Source organism: Oryx dammah, unplaced genomic scaffold, assembly GCF_014754425.2.
Source record: "Oryx dammah isolate SB20612 unplaced genomic scaffold, SCBI_Odam_1.1 HiC_scaffold_11, whole genome shotgun sequence".
Classification (NCBI taxonomy): Eukaryota; Metazoa; Chordata; class Mammalia; order Artiodactyla; family Bovidae; genus Oryx; species Oryx dammah.
The window spans coordinates 49,906,268-49,930,885 of record NW_024070195.1 but is presented as its reverse complement, the minus strand read 5'-3'; the positions used below and the strand labels follow the sequence as shown (position 1 = coordinate 49,930,885).

The 24,618-nt window shown below is 39.1% G+C and overlaps 1 protein-coding gene across 2 annotated transcripts in view; it reads right to left on the bottom strand.

Moving 5' to 3' along the window:
• Nucleotides 1-24,618, bottom strand: part of KHDRBS2 (KH RNA binding domain containing, signal transduction associated 2) — an 831,701-nt gene that overhangs the window by 642,508 nt on the left and 164,575 nt on the right. For both annotated transcript variants that reach the window (XM_040249230.1, XM_040249231.1), the window contains exon 2: nt 13,786-13,913. In XM_040249230.1, coding sequence (XP_040105164.1) covers nt 13,786-13,913 — 128 coding nt within the window. The remainder of the gene's footprint in view (nt 1-13,785; nt 13,914-24,618) is intronic.

Below are 24,618 nucleotides of genomic sequence, written 5' to 3'. Positions count from 1 at the left end.
AAATAAATATTATAAATCTCCCACAAGTAATTCCAATACTTTTTCTTTTGCATTTATTGTATAGACACTTGAGATTTAAGCTGATACAAAAGATAGATTAGGGATTTAGTCTTCATTTTCTTTTGTCCCATATGGCTCATTAAGGTTCTCTCTAACACTTAATGAAAAAATGATTTCTTCATGGTGATTTCAAATATATACTTATTACAATAGTCTATGTTCATTTCATGAAGAATTGATGCTATCAAATGCTAGATTTGATCCTAAAATTTAGGGACTTTTTTCTGTATCTTAAAAATAATAATAATTTATTAATTTTAATTGTAGGTCAATTACTTTACAATACTGTGGTGATTTTGCCATACAACGACATGATTCAGCCATAGGTGTACATGTGTCTCAAAATCCTGAACCCCCCTCCCTCCTCGCTCCCCACCCCTTCTCTCTGGGTTGTCCTAGAGCATCAGTTTTGAATGCCCTTTTTCTTGCATCAAACTTACACTGTTCATCTATTTCACATATGGTAATATAAGAGAATACTCTACATGTGGACATCACCAGATGGTCAATACCAAAATCAGACTGATTATATTCTTTGCAGCCAAAGATGGAGAAGCTCTATACAGTCAGCAAAAACAAGACAGGGAGCTGACTGTGGCTCAAATCATGAAATCCTTATGGCCAAATTCAGACTTAGATTCAAGAAAGCAGGGAAAACCACTAGACCATTTAGGTATGACCTAAATCAAATTCCTTATGATTATACAGTAGAAGTAAGAAATAGATTTAAGGGACTAGATCTGATAGATAGACTGCCTGATGAACTATGGATGGAGGTTTGTGACATTGTACAGGAGACAGGGATCATGACCATCCCCATGGAAAAGAAATACAAAAAAGGAAAATGGCTGTCTGGGGAGGCCTTACAAATAGCTGTGAAAAGAAGAGAAGTGAAAAGCAAAGGAGAAAAGGAAAGATATAAGCATCTGAATGTAGAGTTCCAAAGAATAGCAAGAAGATATAAGAAAGCCTTCTTCAGCAATCAGTGCAAAGAAATAGAGGAAAAGAACAGAATAGGAAAGACTAGAGATCTCTTCAAGAAAATTAGAGATGCCAAGGGAACACTTCATGCAAAGATGGGCTCGATAAAGGACAGAAATGGTATGGACCTAACAGAAGCAGAAGATATTAAGAAGAGGTGGCAAGAATACACAGAAGAACTGTACCAAACAGCTATCCATGACTCAGATAATCACGATGCTGTGATCACTCACCTAGAGCCAGATATCCTGGAATGTGAAGTCAAGTGGGCCTTAGAAAGCATCACTACGAACAAAGCTAGTGGAAGTGATGGAATTCCAGTTGAGCTCTTTCAAATCCTGGAAGATGATGCTGTGAAAGTACTGCACTCAATATGCCAGCAAATTTGGAACACTCAACAGTGGCCACAGGACTGGAAAAGGTCAGTTTTCATTCCAATCCCAAAGAATAGCAATGCCAAAGAATGCTCAAACTACTGCACAGTTGCACTCATCTCACACGCGACTAAAGTAATGCTCAAAATTCTCTAAGCCAGGCTTCAACAATGTCTGAATCGTGAAATTACAGATGTTCAAGCTGGTTTTAGAAAAGGCAGAGGAACCAGAAATCAAATTGCCAACATCCACTGGATCATCGAAAAAGCAAGAGAGTTCCAGAAAAAAAAACATCTATTTCTGCTTTATTGACTATGCCAAAGCTTTTGACTGTGCGGATCACAATAAACTATGGAAAATTCTGAAAGAGATGGGAATACCAGACCACCTGACCTCTCTCTTGAGAAACCTATATGCAGGTCAGGAAGCAACAGTTAGAGCTGGACATGGAATAACAGACTGGTTCCAAATAGGAAAAAGAGTACGTCAAAGCTGTATATTGTCACCTTGATTATTTAACTTATATGCAGACTACATCACGAGAAAAGTTAGGCTGGAAGAAGCACAAGCTGGAATCAAGATTGCCAGGAGAAATATCAGTAATGTCAGGTATGCCGATGACACCACCCTTATGGCAGAAAGTGGAGAGGAATTAAAGAGCCTCTTGATGAAAGTGAAAGAGGAGAGTGAAAAAGTGGCTAAAACTCAACATTCAGAAAACTAAGATCATAGCATCTGCTCCCATCACTTCATGGGAATTAGATGGAGAAACAGTGGAAACAGTGTCAGACTTTATTTTTTGTGGCTTCAAAATAATGCAAATGGAGATTGCAGCCATGAAATTAAAAGACACTTACTCCTTAGAAAGAAAGTTATGACCAAACTAGATAGCATAATCAAAATATTACTTTGCCAACAAAGGTCCATCTAGTCAAGGCTATGGTTTTTCCTGTGGTCATGTATGGATCTGAGAGTTGGACTGTGAAGAAAGCTGAGCATTGAATAATTGATGCTTTTGAACTGTGGTGTTCGAGAAGAGTCTTGAGAGTCCCTTGGACTGCAAGGAGATCCAACCAGTTCATTCTAAAGGAGATCAGTCCTGAGTGTTCTTTGGAAGGACGAAACTCCAATACTTTGGCCACCTCATGCAAAGAGTTGACTCATTGGAAAAGACTCTGATGCTGGGAGGAATTGCGGGCAGGAGGAGAAGGGGACAACAGAAGATGAGATGGCTGGATGGCATCACTGACTCAATGGACATGAATTTGGGTGAACTGCAGGAGTTGGTAATGGACAGGGAGGCCTGGTGTGCTGCAATTCATGGAGTTGTAGAGTCAGACATGACTGAGCGACTGAGCTGAACTGAAGTGAATATACATGTTTCAATGCTATTCTCTCATATCATCCCAACCTCGCCTACTCCAACATAGTCCAAAAGTCTATTTTTACATTTGTGTCTATATTGCTGTCTTGCATATAGAGTTGTTATTACCGTCTTTCTAAATTCCATATATATGTGTTAATATAGTGTCTTGGTGTTTCTCTTTCTGGCTAACTTCACTCTGTATAATAGGCTCCAGTTTCATTCACTTCATTAGAACTGACTCAAACATTTTTTTTTTTAAATAGCTGAGTAATATTCCATTATGTTTATGTACCACTGCTTTCTTATCCATTCCTTTGCCGATGGACATTTAGGTTGCTTCCATGTCCTAGCTATTGTAAACAGTTCTGCAATGAACATTGGGCTACACGTGTCTCTCTCAATTCTGGTTTCCTAAGTGTGTATGCCCAGCAGTAGGATTGCTGGTGCATATGGCAGTTCTATTTCCAGTTTTTTAAGAAATCTCCACATTGTTCTCCATAGTGGCTGTACTAGTTTGCATTGCCACCAACAGCGTAAGAAGGTTCCCTTTTCTCCACAACCTCTGCAGCATTTATTTATTTGTAGACTTTTTGATAGCAGTCTTTCTGACCAGTGTGAGATGGTACCTCACTGTTGTTTTCATTTGCATTTCTCTGATAATAAGTGATATTATGCATCATTTCATGTGTTTGTTAGCCATCTGTGTGTCTTTCTTGAAGAGATGTCTGTTTAGTTTTTTGTCCCATTTTTGACTGGGTCATTTATTTTTCTGGAATTGAGCTGCAGGAGCTACTTGTATATTTTGGAGATTAATTGTCAGTTGCTTTGCTTGCTGTTAGTTTTTCTCATTCTGAAGGGTTCCTTTTCACCCTGCCTATAGTTTCCTTCATTCTGCAAAATCTTTTTAAAGTACTAAACTAATTTTGTATCTCTGTAATGAAACTACATATGTGTATAGTTTATTTTTCTTGTAATATGTTGTGGAGACACATTTAGTAATATTTGTGTAACATTTTCGTTGCAATAAAATAAATTTAAAAAATTTACTATTTAAAAAGTGGAATCTAGTGGCATTAATTACATTCACAAGGTTGTGAAATCAGAGCACATCCATTTCCAGAACTTTTTAATCTTATCAAAGAGAAATTCTACATACATTAAACACAAATTCTCTATCCATCTCCCTCCACAGCCCCTGATGACCTCGCTTCCACTTTCTGCATCTATGAACGTGCCTGTTCTAAATATCTTTCTTAAGTGGAATCATACAATATGTGTCCTCTCATGTCTGACTTTTTCTCTTATTAATGTTTTTCAGTCACTCAGTCATGCCCAAATCTTTGTGATCCCATGGACTGCAGCATGCCAGGGTTCTCTGCCCTTTACTATCTCTCAGATTTTGTTCAAACTCATCTACACTGAGTTGGAGATGCCATCAAACCATCCCATTCTCTGTTGCGCCCTTCTACTCCTGCCCTCAATCTTTCCCAGAATCAGGATTTTTTCCAATGATTTGGCTCTTCATATCAGGTAGCAAAAGTACTGGAGCTTCAACTTCAGCATCAGTCCGTCCAGTGAATATTCAGTGTTGGTTTTCTCTAGGATTGACTGGTTTGATCTCCTTGCAGTCCAAGGGACTCTAAAGAGTGTTCTCCAAAACCACAGTTCAAAAGCATCAATTCTTCAACGTTCAGCTTTCTTTATGGTCCATCCATACATGACTATTGGAAAAACCATAGCTTTGACTAATGGACATTTGTTGGCAAAGTAATGTCTCTGTTTTCTCATATGCTGTCTAGGTTGGTCATAGCTTTTCTTCCAAGGAGCAAGCGTCTTTTAATTTAATGGCTGCAGTCACCATCCCCAGTGATTTTGGAGCTAAAGAAAACAAAGTCTGTCACTGTTTCCATTGTTTTTCCATCGATTTGCCAATAAATTATGGAACTGGATGCCGTGATCATAGTTTGTTCAAGGATGACTTTAGGTCAGCCTTTTCAGTCTTCTCTTTCACATGCATCAAGAGACTCTGGTTCCTCTTCACTTCCAGCCATTAGGATAGTGTCATCTTTATATCTGAGGTTACTGATATTTCTCCTGGCAATCTTCATTCCAACTTGAGCTTCCTCTAGCCTGGCATTTTGCATAATGTACTCTCCATAGAAGTTAAATAACAAGGGTGATAGTATACAGCACTGATGTACTTCTTTCCAAATTTGGAACCAGTCCACTGTTTCATGTCCAGTTCTAAGTGTTGCTCCTTGACTGCATTCAGGTTTCTCAGGAGGCAGGTAAGGTGGTCTGGCATTCCCATCTCTTTAAGAATTGTTCACAGATTGTTGCGATCCACACAGTCAAAAGCTTAACATAGACAATAAAGCAGAAGTAGATGTTTTTTTCTGGAATTCTCTTGCCTTTTCTATGATCCAAGGAATGTTGGCAATTTGATCTTTTGTTCCTCTGCCTTGTCTAAATTCAGCTTGTACATATGGAATTTCTTGGTTCATGTACTGTTGAAGCCTAGGTTGAAGGATTTCGAGCATTACCTTGATAGCATGTGAAATGAGTGCAATTGTTAAGTATTCTGAACATTATTTGACATTGCCCTTCTTTGGAATTGAAACAAAAACTGACCTTTTCCAGTCCTGTGACCACTGCTGAATTTTCCATATTTGCTGGCATATTGAGTGCAGCACTTTAACAACATCATCTTTTAGGATTTTAAATAGTTTAGCTGAAATTCTCTCACCTCCACTAGTTTTGTTTGTAGTGATGCTTCCTAAGGCCCACTTGACTTTGCATTCCAGGATGTCTGGCTCTAGCTGAGCGATCACACCATCATGGTTATACAGGTCATTAAGACCTTTATATATATATATATATATATATATATATATATATATATATTTTTTTTTTACAGTTTTCTGTGTATTCTTGCCACCTCTTCTTAGTATCTTCTGCTTCTGTTAGGTCCATACCGTTTCTGTCCTTTATTGTGCCTATTTTTGCATGAAATGTTCCCTTGGTATCTCTGATTTTCTTGAAGAGATCTCTAGTTTTTCCCATTCTTCTGTTTTCCTCAATTTCTTTGCATTGTTCACTTAAGAAAGCTTTATCTTGTTGATGTATGGCAAAACCAATACAATATTGTAAAGTGATTAGCCTCCAATTAAAATAATAAATTTAAATTAAAAAAAAAGTTTTTCTAGGTATATCGAAATGTGACTGTTCCAGCACCATTTAATGAAAAGACAACTATTTTTCCACTGAATACCCTTTGTACCATTGAAAAAATCAGTTTTTCATATATGTGTGCCTCTATTTCTGGACTTTATTTGGTTACACTGATCTACTTGTGTGTCTTCATGCTAAATTCAAACTGTTTTTTTTTTTTTTTTTAACCATAGCTTCATATTAAAGTTTGAAAAATAAAAAAAGAAAGAAAGAAAGAAAGAAAGCTTTATCATCTCTCCTTGCTATTCTTTGGAACTCTGAATTAAGATGAGTATATCTTTCCTTTCCTCCTTTGGAAGAATACCTATACGTGGAGGAATAGGTATCTCTTGACCTTAATTTTGCTTTGCAGTCCCCTATGATGTAAGGGACATCTTTTTTTGGTGTTAGTTCTAGAAAGTATTTTAGGTCTTCATAGACCTGCTTCAGTTGAAGCTTCTTTGGCATTAGTGGTTATGGCATAGACTTGGATTACTGTAATGTTGTAATGGTTTGCCTTGGAAACAAACCAAGATCATGCTCTCAATTTTGAGATTGTGCCCAACTACTTCATTTTGAACTCTTTTTTTTTCCCACTATGAGGGCTACTTCATTTCTTTTAAGGGGTTCTTGCCCACACTAGTAGATATAATGGTAATCTAAATTAAATTCACCCATTCCTGTCCATTTTAGTTCACTGATCACTAAACTGTCAATGTTCACTCTTGCCATCTCCTATTTGACCACTTCCAATTTAACTTGATTCAATCAATATTTACCCATGTGTTAACATGTATCCAAATGTCATCATTCTTTATGGCTGAATAATATTCCCCTGTGTATATACCACATTTTGTGTAACCATACATCACCTGAGGATATTTGAGTTGTTTCTGTCTTTGGAAATTGTGAATAATGTTTCTGTGAATATTGATATACAACATTTTTAAAATTTTTAATGTTTTTGGATATTCATAATTTAATTATTGATATACTTATAAAATCCATATATTTAAATAAAATTCCTCATAAAACGGTAGAAATCTAAATATGTTACACAAATTTCTTTTGGGTGCTTGTGTGCTAAGTCACTTCAGTCATCCAACTATTTGAGACCCTATGGACTGTAGCCTACCAGGTTCTTCTGCTCATAGTATGTTCCAGGCAAGAATACTAGAGTTGGTTGCTGTGCCCTGCTCCATGGAAAATTCCCTACCCAAGGATTGAATGCACATCTCTTATGTCTCTTGCATTGGCAGGTGGGTTCTTTACCACTAGCACCATTTGGGAAGCCCAAATTTCTTTCAACAACTACTTAAATTTGGAAAAGTAAATAAAAGTCACTCACAACTTTTCTACATGCATCTAAATTTTTTTCAAATAATTGGTTGTAGTCAGGTCCTAAGTTAGCATTATAAGTAGTAATAATCCCTTATCTAAATGTTTCTGTAGGTAAGGAGATGCATTAATTTCTAGAAAGTTTTTTCTTCCCACGCCAATCTCAAGGTATCTAATAGCGCTTGAATTTATATCAAATTCTCCTGTTTCCATATGTCAGTATGTCCTTCAAAGTCAATAATAATATGAGAATTCATTCAATTTATGATGTAATACCTCTTGATTTTACCAGTGATCTTTCTCCTCTACCCTCTTGAAAAATCTATCTACATAAAAATCCATTTCTACCAAAACAACAAAACAAATGGGAGAAGGCCCATCTACGTTCTATTGGGTATAGAGAAATTTACAGAAAGGTCACTGAATTAAACAAATGAACAAAGAAGCACATGAAGACTGGCAAGATTATAGAAGGTATGTGGGAGTGAAGATCCTTTGGTTCTCAAAGGACCCCTGAGCAAGAATACCTGTTTGAACTCATTTCAAAAGGCACTAGATTTTAACTATCTTTTTGAAATAGTTTTCAGTTTTACAATTGAGGGTGAGTATGAAATAAACTAGAGGAACAGAAACAGCAGGTTAAAACAGACTGAAGGTGACCTAAAATGTGTAGACTCAGAAAAGAAGGTGAGGTCATTTTCTGAAGTGTAAGCACACATTTTATGAGGATGTACTGAACTCCCAAAAAAGAGGTGAGGGAAAGGCATATTCAGCTCAAGATTAAGAACACATGGGTCAAAGAAGACAAGGAGGTTTAAGTGCTGAGTGGCAAAATGATATTTAAATACATGAGATGAGCATTAATTTAAAAGTCGTTGGAAAAGATAAACACTAGACAGAATATCTCTGCAAATTTCTAAGTTTTGCTGGAAAATAGGGTTATTTCAAGTTCCTTTCTATTGAAGAGAAGGCAATGTATAAGCACATTGGAATTATTTTCTTTCTCTCATCAAAAATGTAACATTTCACTTAGGAGAGTCATTATCTTCTCAATTAAGATTTAAATTCACAAGTAAGAGATCAGGAAACTGATATGAATGAAACTGAAATCACAAAGACCATCAAATCCTTTTATCTGTTTTCTTTAGAAAAATAAAAAGCAACTGATACTATGCAGCTGTCTCCAAGAAAGATAAAACAAATTTAAGATGTAAGCTACAGAGTGGCTTTTTAAAAGCCACATTGCTTAGAAAAATAGAGTTGTTTCTAAACTGATAAGTGTGATTCTGGCTCTGAAATGTGGTCACAGTTTTCACAGTCAGTAACATTGGGTTTCTATTAACCATTATTAAATGTTCTGATAATTACTTACAAAGTTAGAAGAAAAAAAAAAAAACACTCATCAAGGCTTTGGATTTCGGTTTTCACCTTTAGAAGTACAAAGAAGGAAACAGGCACTGTGGGAGGATGTACCAGGCTGTGGAGAATGCTTCCCACCAGACACAGAAGGCAGCCCCACTCTCTGGGACCAAGCAGGTGAACACGAAATACAGAACAAGCACGGTGCTTTTGAACATATTTTGGAACTTTAATTTTCTGCATTAGAAATTGATTTCAAAAGAAGAACATGGCCGCTTTGATCTTAAAAGGGGCCAAATTGGGGGCTGATTTACACTCCTGGTAGTTTATTGCTTTAAAAAGTTGTAAGTAACTGGAGTTGAGAAATGAAAAGTGGGCCTTGGGGTAAATTTAATTGAATAAAATATCTGATATTTTTCAAAGGATTCTGAAGGCAACATCATAAAATGTAATTTTAAAAGACACTGAGCAGCTGAATTGCCCAGATGGACGAAGAGGTACCATCGTAACAGGCAGACCTCTAGCAGGTGGAGTAACACCACCTACCCTCTGACACGCCTCACTGTGCCCATGCACGTGGTAGTCATCCTTCAAGCAGAGCAAAAACAGAGTGCAGCATCTGACATTTTGTATATCTTACTTCCCTAGGTACTGTAAGGCACTTGTTTGTTGAGATCAAGAAATTTTGGCCTTTTTTTTTTTTTTTCATTCTCTTTTAAAATGTTCATTGGGTTACAACTGATTTACACTGTTGTGATATTTTCTTCTGTACAGCAAAGTGAATCAGTTATGTGTGCTTGCCTATACTCAGTTGCTTAGCCATGTCCAGCTCTTTGTGGCCCCAAGAACTGTAGCCCGCCAAGTCTCTCTGTCCATGGGATTATCCCATGGACAAGAATACTGAAGTGGATTGCCATTTCCTCCTCCAGGGTATCTTCCTGACTCAAGGATCAAACCTACATCTCCTGCATCAGCAGGCGGATTCTTTACCACTGAGGCACATGGAGATCCTATGAATCATATATCCACTCTTTACATTCTTTTCCCATGTAGGACATTACAGAGTATTCAGTAGAGTTCCCTGTATTATACAGTAGGTTCTTGTTCATTATCTTTTTTAAAAATCTATTTTACATATACTTGTGTGTATATGTCAATCCCAATCTTCAAGGATGAATACATATTCATCCAATACCAATTTATACCAATTTATACCCCAAGGTTCACTTTTGTTCTTTTTCTGTATATATCATCACTTCGTGTGTCAATACTAAATTATAATGCCATCTTTGAAGACACTTTCAAAAACAACTAAACTCAATACACATATTTCAAACACTACAAACAATATAAGAAGCCATGACCAAGTTCACAAGTGCAAAGTTTACAGACAAAAACAGTGAGTTACAACCCCCAACAACCTGATAGAGACTGCATACTGATTCTAAGATGTGTAAGAGTTGGAAATATCCAGATTAAAAAAAAAAAAAAAAACTAAATGTATATTCCAACACCCTTATGGCAGAAAGTGAAGAGGAACTAAAAAGCCTCTTGATGAAAGTGAAAGTGGAGAATGAAAAAGCTGGTTTAAAGCTCAACATTCAGAAAACGAAGATCATGGCATCTGGTCCCATCACTTCATGGGAAATAGATGGGGAAATAGTGGAAACAGTGTCAGACTTTATTTTGGGGGGGCTCCAAAATCACTGCAGATAGTGATTGCAGCCATGAAACTAAAAGACGCTTACTCCTTGGAAGAACAGTTATGACCAACCTAGATAGCATATTCAAAAGCAGAGAGTTTGCCGACTAAGGTCCGTCTAGTCAAGGCTATGGTGTTTCCAGTAGTCATGTATGGATGTGAGAGTTGGCCTGTGAAGAAGGCTAAGCGCCGAAGAATTGATGCTTTTGAGCTGTGGTGTTGGAGAAGACTCTTGAGAGTCCCTTGGACTGCAAGGAGATCCAACCAGTCCATCCTGAAGGAGATCAGCCCTGGGATTTCTTTGGAAGGAATGATGCTAAAGCTGAAGCTCCAGTACTTTGGCCACCTCATGCGAAGAGTTGACTCATTGGAAAAGACTCTGATGCTGGGAGGGATTGGGGGCAGGAGGAGAAGGGGATGACAAAGGATGAGATGGCTGGATGGTATCACTGACTCGATGGATGTGAGTCTGAGTGAACTCCAGGAGTTGGTGATGGACAGGGAGGCCTGGCGTCCTGCAATTCATGGGGTCATAACTGAGCAACTGTACTGAACTGCAATGTATATTGGACTATAAAGTACAATGTTTTTGGATTCAGGTAGCAAAACCTAATGTTAAAGGTGGTGAATTTTCCACATGAATCTCAGGATTATAGAGTAACATACTGACTGATGTTGCCTCCTTAGAGACATGACTGTGAAGAAATAAAGGCTCTGATTCTAAAACATTTTCAAATGTAAACAACAGATGTATAAAGTCTATTTATTTACTAACCTTACTACAAATAAAAACATTGAAAACAAACAAGAAAAACAGTCCATGAAAATAATTTGGTAACATAGGACATTTTCTCCAAATTAAGTGATTAATCACAAAATACTAGATAAATCATTCTTAATGTGTTTGTAAAGCATTCTTATGTTTTTTACTATTTAAAATCTTAAACTTCTCTCAATTCTTTGACTTACTGAATTAAATCAGCAAATTAACTTGAATTAGAGTCTAACTGAAACCAAATCTATCCAAAAAAGGCCAAGCAGTAAAATTAGGATAAGGTCACTTCCTCAAGCACGCCCCTAATTCTGCTTTGCTCTTTGTTTGGGAGGACGCTGTCATTGCCACATGGCCTGTCAGTCTGCACAGCAGGTGTCAAGGGCAGAGACAGCCCTGGAGGAAGCTGAGAAGGTAACCCTAGCCCTGACGAAATACAAAGAGTAGGTCACTTTTTATTTTAAAAGAGTGAAACTTGAACGCATAAATACTGTTGTGTGCTACTCAACAGTTCACAGGATCGCACCACACTACATGTGCTACAGCTTAAAGTACACAGCAAAAACAGCTCAGGCTGAGTGATTATGATCTTACCCCACAACAGAGAATCACCACTTTAGAAATAAAATACCTTTTTCAAAAGCTTGATTTTAATTTTATTGTTACAGTATAAAAAGCGAAAACAAATTTTGGTCGAATTGATAGATGATTGTGTTTGTCAGTATTTTTTATGTAAAAAGTTCTAATATATGAAATTCATATCATTCATAAATAATTTAATTTGCTTGGCATTATATTCATAGAAACTGTACATTTTCTAAAGCATACATTGTTATTTGATAATATTCCATAAAACTATTAATCATTAGGAGCTATTATTTTTCATTATCTTCCACATTATACATGAAAAAGTAATGCAAAATGTCAGCACTATTAGTCAAGTTAAAAATGCAAAGACTCACAAACAATGAAGGATTTAAAAAAACAGCAAATTTTCAAAGTGTTCCATCATTCACACCATCATTTAGAATTATTTAGGACTTGAAATGCTAGCACATCTTGGTCAGAGATTCAGAGCTGCATTTTACTGAGAAGCAGATACTGAGTCTATCACAAGCTTTTCCATATCCAAAGAATAGATAACGATTATCTCAAGAAATATTATCAAGTAATATGTATTTTAAAATATATGATTTCAAGACTGAAGCTGTACTCCGTCTAGACTTTAACAGTTTTAATTAACCAAGTTCCTTTAAAGAATTATATTTTCCTTAATACCTTATCATATTTCTACCTTATTTCATTATTATCTAAAATTTTTCACGTACATTTCTATGACAGTCCAACTTGATATTCATTAAAACAATTGTAAATTTAATAAAACTTAAATTACATATTCATTGTATGTACTTATCTTACAATAGTGCATGGCACCCCACTCCAGTACTCTTGCCTGGAAAATCCCATGGACGGCAGAGTCTGGTAGGCTGCAGTCCATGGGGTCGCTAAGAGTTGGACACGACTGAGTGACTTCCCTTTCATTTTTCACTTTCATGCATTGGAGAAGGAAATGGCAACCCACTCCAGTGTTCCTGCCTGTAGAATCCCAGGGGCATGGGAGCCTGGTGGGCTTCCATCTATGGGGTCACACAGAATCAGACACGACTGAAGAGACTTAGCAGCAGCAGCTCAAAATAAGCACAAAATCCAAAAGCTTACATATCCAAAAACCTCACCAGAAAGTTAAAATAAATGGTTTGATATGCTGTTATGTTTATCCTATTTGAAATAATTATAAACACATCTTCTACTTAATTATATTTACCAAAATTTATCATATTAGAAGCCATTTGGTAAACTATAGCATTTCTTTCTGTACTCTTCCTTCTTAGGATAATTACATGGGCTTTGCTTCACACTCTTCAGAAAGTTACCTACCAGCTTAAATCTTTGAGTTTCCATTTTTCTGCTTAGCCAATTTACTTGAAAAAAAAAAAAAAAACAAACTGTTTTCAACCACTAGAATATATGAACATAAATAATGAAAGCAAGCCATTGAATGTTATATTTTATAATCATGATTCTGGTGATAAAAACATCATGTAATGACAAAATATCTAATGAAAAGCTATTTTCAAGAGAATAATATCATAATCATTATATAAATGGACCCTGAATATAGAAGACTAGTGGTTTCAACCCAAGTGTCTAATAAAGATTATATTGCCTTCCTAGATAAAAGGATTCTCAGCTATTTGCCTCATGCTGTATATTTTTTAGCATTAATTCTACAGTCTTATAATAAAATGTGCATTTTAACATGAACCAAAAGATTATTGATTGAGCATATTTGGACAAATTGCTGAACTACTTATATGTTAAATGATGAAAATATCTAATTATGTTTCCTATATTCACAGAATAAAACGTTCCAGCTATCAGTAGAAAATTATTGTACTTTCAAAGAGTTTTCCTTCTTCTATGTCATTATTATATATTAGTATATACTAATAAAATGAAGATTTGTACATTTATTTCATAAAGGCAATGAATGAAACATCATATTATTTTCATCAATTTTTTTTTTTAATTCAAGGAGTTTAAAAAGCATATATTGTAGTACCTTTGGATACTGTTTGACAGGAATCAATACCCTTTCTGAAAGCTTTATATTTTTGTTGCTGATGACATCAAGATATTTCTCTTCTTCATCTTCATTTTTTCCATCAGAACCTTGAAATTTTTCAATTTCTGAAAAAAAAATTCACAAGAAAAACATTAAATGAAATGTGAAGTCATTATAAATATGCTGGCTGTCCTTATTACTCCTCTTATTAAATAGGATTTTGAAGAATCTGATAAAGACTGAAACAGCACCATGCTGAAGCCACATCAATGTCACTATTGTCTGTACAATGATCTCTTGTCAACCAAAACTAAAAAGCAGTGGTTGAAGATATGACTGTCTAATACTCAGCAATGGCCACAGGACTGGAAAAGGTCAGTTTTCATTCCAATCCCAAAGAAAGGTAATGCCAAAGAATGCTCAAATTACCGCACAATTGCACTCATCTCACATGCTAGTAAAGTAATGCTCAAAATTCTCCAAGCCAGGCTTCAGCAATATGTGAACCTGGAACTCCCTGATGTTCAAGCTGGTTTTAGAAAAGACAGAGGAACCAGAGATCAAATTGCCAACATCCGCTGGATCATGGAAAAAGCAAGAGAGTTCCAGAAAAACATCTATTTCTGCTTTATTGACTAAGCCAAAGCCTTTGACTATGTGGATCACAATAAACTGTGGAAAATTCAGAAAGAGATGGGAATACCAGACCAACTGACCTGCCTCTTGAGAAATCTGTATGCAGGTCAGGAAGCAACAGTTAGCACTGGACATGGAACAACAGACTGGTTCCAAATAGGAAAAGGAGTACGTCAAGGTTGTATATTGTCACCTTGCTTGTTTAATTAATATGCAGAATACATCATGAGAAACACTGGACTGGAAGAAACACAAGCTGGAATCAAGATTGCCGGGAGAAATATCAATAATCTCAGATATGCAGATGACACCACCCTTATGGCAGAAAGTGAAGAGGAACTAACAAGCCTCTTGATGAAAGTGAAAGAGGAGAGTGAAAAAGCTGGCTTAAAGCTCAGCATTCAGAAAACGAAGATCATGGCATCCGGTCCCATTACTTCATGGGAAATAGATGGGGAAACAGTGGAAACAGTGTCAGACTTTATTTTTTTGGGCTCAGAATCACTGCAGATGGTGATTGAAGCCATGGAATTAAAAGACGCTTACTCCTTGGAAGAAAAGTTATGACCAACCTAGATAGCATATTCAAAAGCAGAGATATTACTTTGCCGACTAAGGTCCGTCTAGTCAAGGCTATGGTTTTTCCAATAGTCATATATGGATGTGAGAGTTGGACTGTGAAGAAAGCTGAGCACTGAAGAACTGATGTTTTTGAACTGTGGTGTTGGAGAAGACTCTTGAGAGTCCCTTGGACTGCAAGGAGATCCAACCAGTCCATTCTGAAGGAGATCAGCCCTGGGATTTCTTTGGAAGGAATGATGCTAAAGCTGAAACTCAAATACTTTGGCTACCTCATGTGAAGAGTTGACTCATTGGAAAAGACTCTGATGCTGGGAGGGATTGAGGGCAGGAGGAGAAGGGGACGACAAAGGATGAGATGGCTGGATGGCATCTCTGACTCGATGGACTCGAGTCTGAGTGAACTCTTGGAGTTGGTGATGGACAGGGAGGCCTGGTGTGCTGCAATTCTTGGTGTCGCAAAGAGTTGGACACGACTGAGCGACTGAACTGAACTGAACTGAATGTGAAAAAAGAATTCATCTGATTTAAATTTAACATCTTAAAACAAAATTTGAGAAAGTATATACCCTTGAAATATTTTAAAATATCAAGTAAGCATCAATTTCCTAGGAGGAATGAAGAGAACAAATATATTTTAAGGTTGAATGTTTGATTTTTATTCAAAATTGTTCCTAAGAAAACATAATTGAAAATAGAAGTCATTCATTATCTATAATAGAGTAGTAAAGATGAATACAGATAAGTAGTAGAGAAAAGGCAAAGGAAAAAGAAATCAAATTGCCAACATCAATTGGATCAGTTGGATCACTGAAAAAGTGAGAGAGAGTTCCAGAAGAAAACATCTTCTTCAGCTTTACTGACAATCCCAAAGTCTTTGACTGTGTATCACAACAAACTGTGGAAAATTCTTAAAGAGTTGGGAATACTAGACCACCTGACCTGTCTCCTGAGAAATCTGTATGCAGGTCAGGAAGCAACAGTTAGAACTGGACATGGAACAACAGACTGGTTCCAAATCGGGTAAGAAGTACATCAAGGCTGTATATTGTCACCCTGCTTATTTAGTTCTATGCAGAGCACATCATGAGAAATGCTGGGTTGGATGAAACACAAGCTGGAATCAAGATTGCCGGGAGAAATATCAATAACCTCAGATATGCAGATGACACCACCCTTATGGCAGAAAGTGAAGAACTAAAGAGTCTCTTGGTGAAAGTGAAAGAGGAGAGTGAAAAAGTTGACTTAAAACTCAACATTCAGTAAACTAAGATCATGGCCTCTGGTCCCATCACTTCATGGCAAATAGATGGGGCAATAGTGGAAAGAGTGAGAGACTTTATTTTGGGGGGCTCCAGAATCACTGCAGATGGTGACTGAAGCCATGACATTAAAAGATGCTTGCTGCTTGGAAGAAAAGTTATGACCAAACTAGACAGCATATTAAAAAGCAGAGACAATACTTTGCCAACAAGGGTCTATCTAGTCAAAGCTTTGGTTTTTCCAGTAGTCAAGTATGGATGTGAGAACTGGACTATAAAGAAAGTTGAGCACCAAGCATTGACACTTTTGAACTCTGGTACTGGAGGAGACACTTGAGAGTCCCTTGGACTACAAGAGAATCTCTTAGACTACCAACCAGTCGATCCAAATGGAAATCAGTCAAGAATATTCAATGGAAGGACTGATGCTGAAGCTGAAACTCCAATACTTTGGCCACCTGACAGGAAGAACTGACTCATTTAAAAAGACCCTGATGTACCATTCATCTACACAATGGAGTATTACTCAGCCATTAAAAAGAATGCATTTGAATCAGTTCTAATGAGGTGGATGAAACTGGAGCCTATTATACAGAGTGAAGCAAGCCAGAAAGAAAAACACCAATACAGTATACTAACGCATATATATGGAATTTAGAAAGATGGTAACGATAACCTTGTATGTGAGACAACAAAAGAGACACAGATGTATAGAACAGTCTTTTTGACTCTGTGGGAGAGGGCGAGGGTGGGATGAGTTGAGAGAATGGCATTGAAACATGTATAATATCATATATGAAATGAATAGCCAGTCCAGGTTCAATGCATGATACTGGATACTTGGGGCTGGTGCACTGAGATGACCCAGAGGGATGGTACAGGGAGCGGGGAGGGAGGAGGGAGAGGGGTTCAGGATGGGGAACATGTGTATACCTGTGGCAGGTTCATGTTGATGCATGGCAAAACCAATACAATATTTAAAGTAATTAGCCTCCAATTAAATCATGTCAATGTATGGCAAAACCAATACAGAATTGTAAAGTAAAAAAAAAAAAAAAACACACACACACACACACAAATAAATAAATAAAAAGACCCTGATGCTGGGAATGATTGAAGGTGGGAGGAGAAGGGGATGACAGAGGATGAGATGGTTGGATGGCAACACCAACTCAATGGACATGAATTTGAGTAAACTCCAGGAGTTCGTGATGGACAGGGAAGACTGGCATACTGCAGTCCATAGGGTTGTAACGAGTCAGACACAACAGAGTGACTGAACTGAACTGACCTGAACTGGGAGATAAATAGTATGATTCCATATACCCTAGACAAACTTAAATAAAATTAAAAACGAGATATCATGAAATAGTCCTTTAAATAATTAAATCTGTAATTGATGCCACTCATATTCATCAACATGAAATTACCTACCTAGAGGTTTAAGAAGAACTGATAATTTTCCCTCATAAGAATGCTCCCAGAAGAAGCTGGCATAGAGTAGGCAGATGTGGAGTGCATCTCTCTCCACAGATACATCATGAATACACCTTCAGACACAGAAGTGTATGCAGAACACCAGCTGAGAGCAGGCAGGAGTGCCTGACCAGTGAAAAAGAATATATAGATCCACACAAAACTCGGTAGGACAAAGGAATTAGTGTGTGTGTGTGGCAGGGGCTGGGGGGACAGGAGTGCTTCTAGGACTGGACCTGCCCTCGGCAGGTGGGGGAACTGAAGCAGGAGTCCGATCCCCACAGAGGGGCAATTGTCTGAGTCAGAAGAGAGACGTTTAAGGATAAGAGTGAAACAGTTGATCTGTGCCAGCCTAAATGGAAAGAGAATCAGACAGTCCTTGCCACAGTCATTCATACATGGGGCAGGAATACGGGTCTGCTGGAAGCGGCAGTGGCTGGGAACTGGAGTTTAGGGATTGTGGAGCAGTCCTAGGGTGAGGGCTGCTGTTGACTGTGGAGAGATGGATGGAGGGGATATGAGGGAGATCATGGTTGGAAATGCCTTTGGAAGAAAGCCAGGCAGCCATGGAAGGCAATACAGATGAGTGACGTGTAGTGGGTAGAGCCATCACCATAGCCTCTCTCTCTCCACACAAAAGTATCAGCAGCTGAACAGTAGAGAGACTAGCCCATCAAATGCCTGACACAATGAACTACAGAGTAGGACCCCACCCATGGTGCTCCTTTCAGTGACTGATGGGCCAAACTACAGAGTAGGAAACAAGTCAGGGGGCCCCTCTCTGTGACTGACACTCAGAACAACACAGAAGGACCCCAGGCAAGGGAACCCTCTAAGTGCCTGAACGGGCGGAGCTACAGAGAAAGACTGGCCATAGAGGTCTTCTGATCCCCAGCTACAAGAGCCTCAAAAAAAGACTCTGATGGGGCCATAATTCCTGCCACAGAGGCAGTCTGTGTCCCTGCACACTTGGTACCACCAGGGTCCCCACAAGCCAAGCAGCAGCATCACCTTCACGCTCAACTCTCATTGGGGAAAAGCTGCCACAAGCAAAAAAAAAAAAAAAAGTCTTGTGTTTATGCACGCAGAGTCACTTCAGTCCTGTCTGACTCTTTGCAACCCTGTAGACTGTGGCCTGCTAGGCGTCTCTATCAGAGAAGGGGTTCCCCAGGCAAGAATACTGGGGTGTATTTGCCAATACTGGTTGCCAAACGCTTCTTAGAGCACTGTATTTCCTGCTACCCCAGCCGCCAACCCCCTTGAGTACCTGGTGCTGCCAGAAACCCTGTGATCCAAGTAGCTGTACCATCTCCACCTGTAGCTCTCTACCCTGTTGGCCTCCAGGGTAGCTTCAGGAGATAATCCCCAGTGGACAACCCATATGCAGAACTGGAAATAAAATCACAATTGAAACCTGGGAGCAGTTTAGCTAGGGAAGAAGATCCAAAACATTCAGACCATGTGTACAAGCTGCAGATTAAATCCAGATGATCAACTAGGCAGATTCTGTGTCTAAGAAATATCTAAAAGGACACTGAGAGCCCTCACAAAAGAAAATGCACTAGCTCTGATAACTGTGGACATTGGAAGCAAGAACACAGAAGAGTAGGACCAGATTAGAATCTGAGCAGCCTCCACAGGAGGTCCAGAAATAAGCACTGTGTTGTAGGGACTCCTAGGAAGGTGAGGTGGACTGTTATTTCCATTGAGGGAAAGGACTCTGACAGCAGTGACTCAAGAAAACCATTTATTATTCTTATTTTTTGACTTGTTCTATAGATTCTTTCAAATGTTTTCCCTCCCTACCCATGCTCTGTTGTAATTGTTGATTTTATTGGAACTGATAAATCGAAATAACTTTTGAGCTTTTTTTTTTTTTTTTCCTCGCAGTCACCGTTTTTATTGGTGCCATAAACCTCTGCCTCTATGTTGGGCTTCTGCAGTTCTGTGGAGTTTTACTCTTTCTCTCTCTCTCTCTTCTTTAAATTTTTAAAAACAATTAATATTTTTTTCTAATTTATTCCTTTGTTTTATTTTCCTACTGTTCTTTTCCCCTTGCAGTTAACTTTTAACATATATAAATCTTGTTTGCTAATGCTAAGTCACTTCAGTCGTGTCTGACTCTGTGCGACCCCATAGACGACAGACCACCAGGCTCCCCCGTCCCTGGGATTCTCCAGGCAAGAACACTGGAGTGGGTTGCCATTTCCTTCTCCAATGCATGAAAGTGAAAAGTGAAAGTGAAGTTGTTCAGTCATGTCTGACCCTCAGCGACCCCATGGACTGCAGCCTACCAGGGTCCTCTGTCCATGGGATTTTCCAGGCAACACTACTGGAGGGAGGTGCCATTGCCTTCTCCATAAATCTTGTTTATCTACCTCTATTTAACTCTGCACCATGCAGAAGCACTGTGGCTGTGACGGACCATGCAAAAGTGCTGTGGACTACACAGAAAAGCGGATGAGAGGAGCTACCCTACGCACAAGGTCAGGGACGGAGACCTAGAGCGCCAGGCTGTGACAGTGCAGGAGTGGCCCAGAGGAGCTACCCCACGTCCAAGGAGCGGCGGCTGCATGGGTACAGGAGGTCCGAGAGGAGCTACTCCATACTCAAGGTCAGGAGGGGCGACCTCGTGCAAGGTAAGAAGCAGCAGCAGCGCTTTGCTGGAGCAGCCGTGAAGAGATACCCCACATCCAAGGTAAGAGAAACCCAAGTAAGATGGTAGGTGTGCAAGAGGGCATCAGAAGCTAGACACACTGAAACCATAATCACAGAAAACTAGCCAATCTGATCACACGGATCACAGCCTTGTCTAACTCAGTGAAACTAAGCCATGCCATGAGGGGGCTACCCAAGACAGATGGGTCACGGAAGACATATCTGACAGAATGAGGTTCACTGGAGAAGGGGATAGCAAATCACTTCAGTATTTTTGCCTTGAGAACCCCATAAACAGTATGAAAAGGGAAAATGATACGATACTGAAAGAACTCCTCAGGTCGGTAAGTGCCCAATATGCTACTGGAGATCAGTCGAGAAATAACACCAAAATGAATAAAGGGATGGAGCCAAAGCAAAACAATATCCAGCTGTAGATGTGACTGGTGATAGAAGCAAGGTCCAATGCTCTAAAGAGCAATATTGCATAGGAACCTGGAATGTTAGGTCCATGAATCAAGGCAAATTGGACGTGGTCAAACAGGAGACGACAAGAATGAACGTTGACATTCTAAGAATCAGCCAACTAAAATGGACTGGAAAGGGTGAATTTAACTCAGATGACCATTATAGCTACTACTGTGGGAAGGAATACCTTAGAAGAAATGGAGTAGCCATCATGGTCAACAAAAGAGTCCGAAATGCAGTACTTGGATCCAGTCTCAAAAATGACAGAATGATCTCTGTTCGTTTACAAGGCAAACCATTAAATGTCACGGTAATTCAAGCTTATGCCATAACCACTAATGCTGAAGAAGCTGAACTTGAATGGTTCTATGAAGACCTACTTTGGCCACCTCATGCGAAGAGTTGACTCATTGGAAAAGACTCTGATGCTGGGAGGGATTGGGGGCAGGAGGAGAAGGGGACGACAGAGGATGAGATGGCTGGATGGTATCACTGACTCGATGGACGTGAGTCTGAGTGAACTCCGGGAGTTGGCGATGGACAGGGAGGCCTGGCATGGTGCAATTCATGGGGTCACAAACAGTCGGACACGACTGAGCGACTGAACGGAACTGAACTGATGAAGACCTACAAGACCTTTTAGAACAACCAAAAATGACACCCTTTTCAGGAGACAGGAATGCAAATGTAGGAAGTCAAGAAACACCTGGAGTAAAAGGCAAATTTGGCCTTGGAGTACAGAAGGAAGCAGGGCAAAGGTTAATATAGTATTGCCAAGAGAACGCACTGCTCATAACAAATACCCTCTTAGAACAACACAAGAGAAGAACCTACACAAGAACATCACCAGATGGTCAACACCAAAATCAGATTGATTTTATTCTATGCAGCCAAAGATGGAAAAGCTCTATACAGTCAACAAAAACAAGACTGGGAGCTGCCTGTGCCTCAGATCATAAAATCCTTATGGCCAAATTCAGACTTAAATTCAAGAAAGTAGGGAATACCACTAGACCATTCAGGTATGACCTAAATAAAATCCCTTATGATTATACAGTGGAAGTGAGAAATAGATTTAAGGGACTAGATCTGATAGAGTGCCTGATGAACTATGCACGGAGGTTCATAACATTGTACAGGAGACAGGGATCAAGACCATCCACACGGAAAAGAAATGCAAAAAAGCAAAATGGCTGTCTGAGGAGGGCTTACAAATAGCTGTGAAAAGAACAGAAGTGAAAAGCAAAGGAGAAAAGGAAAGATATAAGCATCTGAATGCAGACTTCCAAAGAATAGCAAGGAGAGATAAGAAACCCTTCTACAGAGATCAATGCAAAGAAATAGAGGAAAACAACAGAATGGGAAAGACTAGAGATCTCTTAAAGATAATTACACACAAAAGGGAATATTTCATGCAAAGATGTGCTCCATAAAGGACAGAAAAGGTATAGACATAACAGAAGAAGAAGGTATTGGGAAGAGGTGGCAAGAATACACAGAAGAACTGTTGAAAAAAGATCTTCATGACCCAGATATCATGATGGTGTGATCACTCATCTAGAGCCAGACATGACGGAAAGTGAACTGAAGTGGGCCTTAGAAAGCATCACTATGAACAAAACTAGTGGAGATGATGGAATTCCAGTTGAGCTATTTCAAATCCTGAAAGATGATGCTGTGAAAGTGTTGCACTCACTATGCAAGCAAATTTGGAAAACTCAGCAGTGGCCACAGACTGGAAAAGGTAAGTTTTCATTCCAATTGTAAAGAAAGGGAATGCCAAAGAATGCTCAAACTACCACATAATGGCACTCATCTCACACGCTAGTAAAGTAATGGTCAAAATTTTCCAAGTCAGGCTTCATCAATACATGAACCGTGAACTTCCAGATATTTAACCTGGCTTTAGAAAAGGTAGAGGAAGCAGAGATTAAGTTGCCAATATCCGCTGGATCATGGAAAAAGCAAGAGTTCCAAAAAACATCAATTTCTTCTTTGTTAACTATGCCAAAGCCTTTGACTGTGTGGATCACAATAAACTATGGAAAATTCTGAAAGAGATGGGAATAACAGACCACCTAACCTGCCTTCTGAGAAACCTATATGCAGGTCAGGAATCAACAGTTAGAACTGGACATGGAACAACAGACTGGTTCCAAATAGGAAAGGATGTATGTCAAGGCTGTATATTGTCACTCTGCGTATTTAACTTATATGCAGAGTACATCATGAGAAACGCTGGGCTGGAAAAAGCACAAGCTGTAATCAAGATTGCTGGGAGAAATATCAATAACCTCAGATATAAAGATGACACCACCATTATGGCACAAAGTGAAGAGGAACTAAAAAGCCTCTTGATGAAAGAGGAGTGTGAAAAGTTGGCTTAAAGCTCAACATTCAGAAAATGAAGATCATGGCATCCGGTCCCATCACTTCATGGAAACTAGAAGAGGAAACAGAGGAAACTGTGTCAGACTTTATTTTGGGGTGCTTCAAAATCACTACAGATGGTGATTGCAGCCATGAATTTAAATTTAAATTTAAACTCAATGACGTTCAGTTCAGTTCAGTTCAGTCGCTCAGTCATGTCCGACTCTTTGTGACCCCATGAATTGCATCATGCCAGGCCTCCCTGTCCATCACCAACTCCCAAAGTTCACTCAAACTCACGTCCATCAAGTCAGTGATGCCATCCAGCCAACTCATCCTCTGTCGTCCCCTTCTCCTCTTGCCCCCAATCCCTCCCAGCATCAGGGTCTTTTCCAATGAGTCAACTCTTCACATGAGGTGGCCAAAGTACTGGAGTTTCAGCTTTAGCGTCATTCCTTCCAAAGAAATCCCAGGGCTGATCTCCTTCAGAATGGACTGGTTGGATCTCCTTCCAGTCCAAGGGACTCTCCAGAGGCTTCTCCAACACCACAGTTCAAAAGCATCAATTCTTTGGTGCTCAGCCTTCTTCACAGTCCAATGCTCACATCCATACATGACCACAGGAAAAACCATAGCCTTGACTAGAGGGACCTTAGTCGGCAAAGAAATGTCTCTGCTTTTGAATATGCTATCTAGGTTGGTCATAACTTTTCTTCCAAGGAGTAAGTTTGTGTAAACTCCGGGAGTTGGTGTTGGACAGGGAGCCCTGGCGTGCGGCGATTCATGGGGTCGCAAAAAGTCGTACATTTCTCACAAAATGGTGTTTAACTTTGTGAGAAATTGACAGAGCATTTAATAAAGTGGTTTGTACAATTTAAACTTCCTGCCAGTTATGTATTCTTCAGTTCAGTTCAGTTGCTCAGTTGTGTCCGACTCTGCGACCCCATGAACCACAGCATTCCATGTCTCCCTGTCCATCACCAACTCCCAGAGTCCACCCAAACCCATGTCCATTCAGTCAGTGATGAAATCCAACCATATCATGCTCCGTCGTCCCCTTCTCCTCCTGCCCTCAATCTTTCCTAGAATTAGGGTATTTTCAAATGAGTCAGCTCTTCGCATCAGTTGGCCAAAGTACTGGAGTTTCAGCTTTAGCATCATTCCTTCCAATGAACACCCAGTGCTGATCTCCTATAGGATGGACTAGTTGGATCACCTTGCAGTCCAAGGGACTCTCAAGAGTCTTCTCCAACACCACAGTTCAAAAGCATCAATTCTTCAGTGCTCAGCTTTCTTTATAGTCCAACTCTCACATTGATACATGACCACTGGACAAACGATAGCCTTGACTACACAGACCTTTCTTGACAAAGTAATGTCT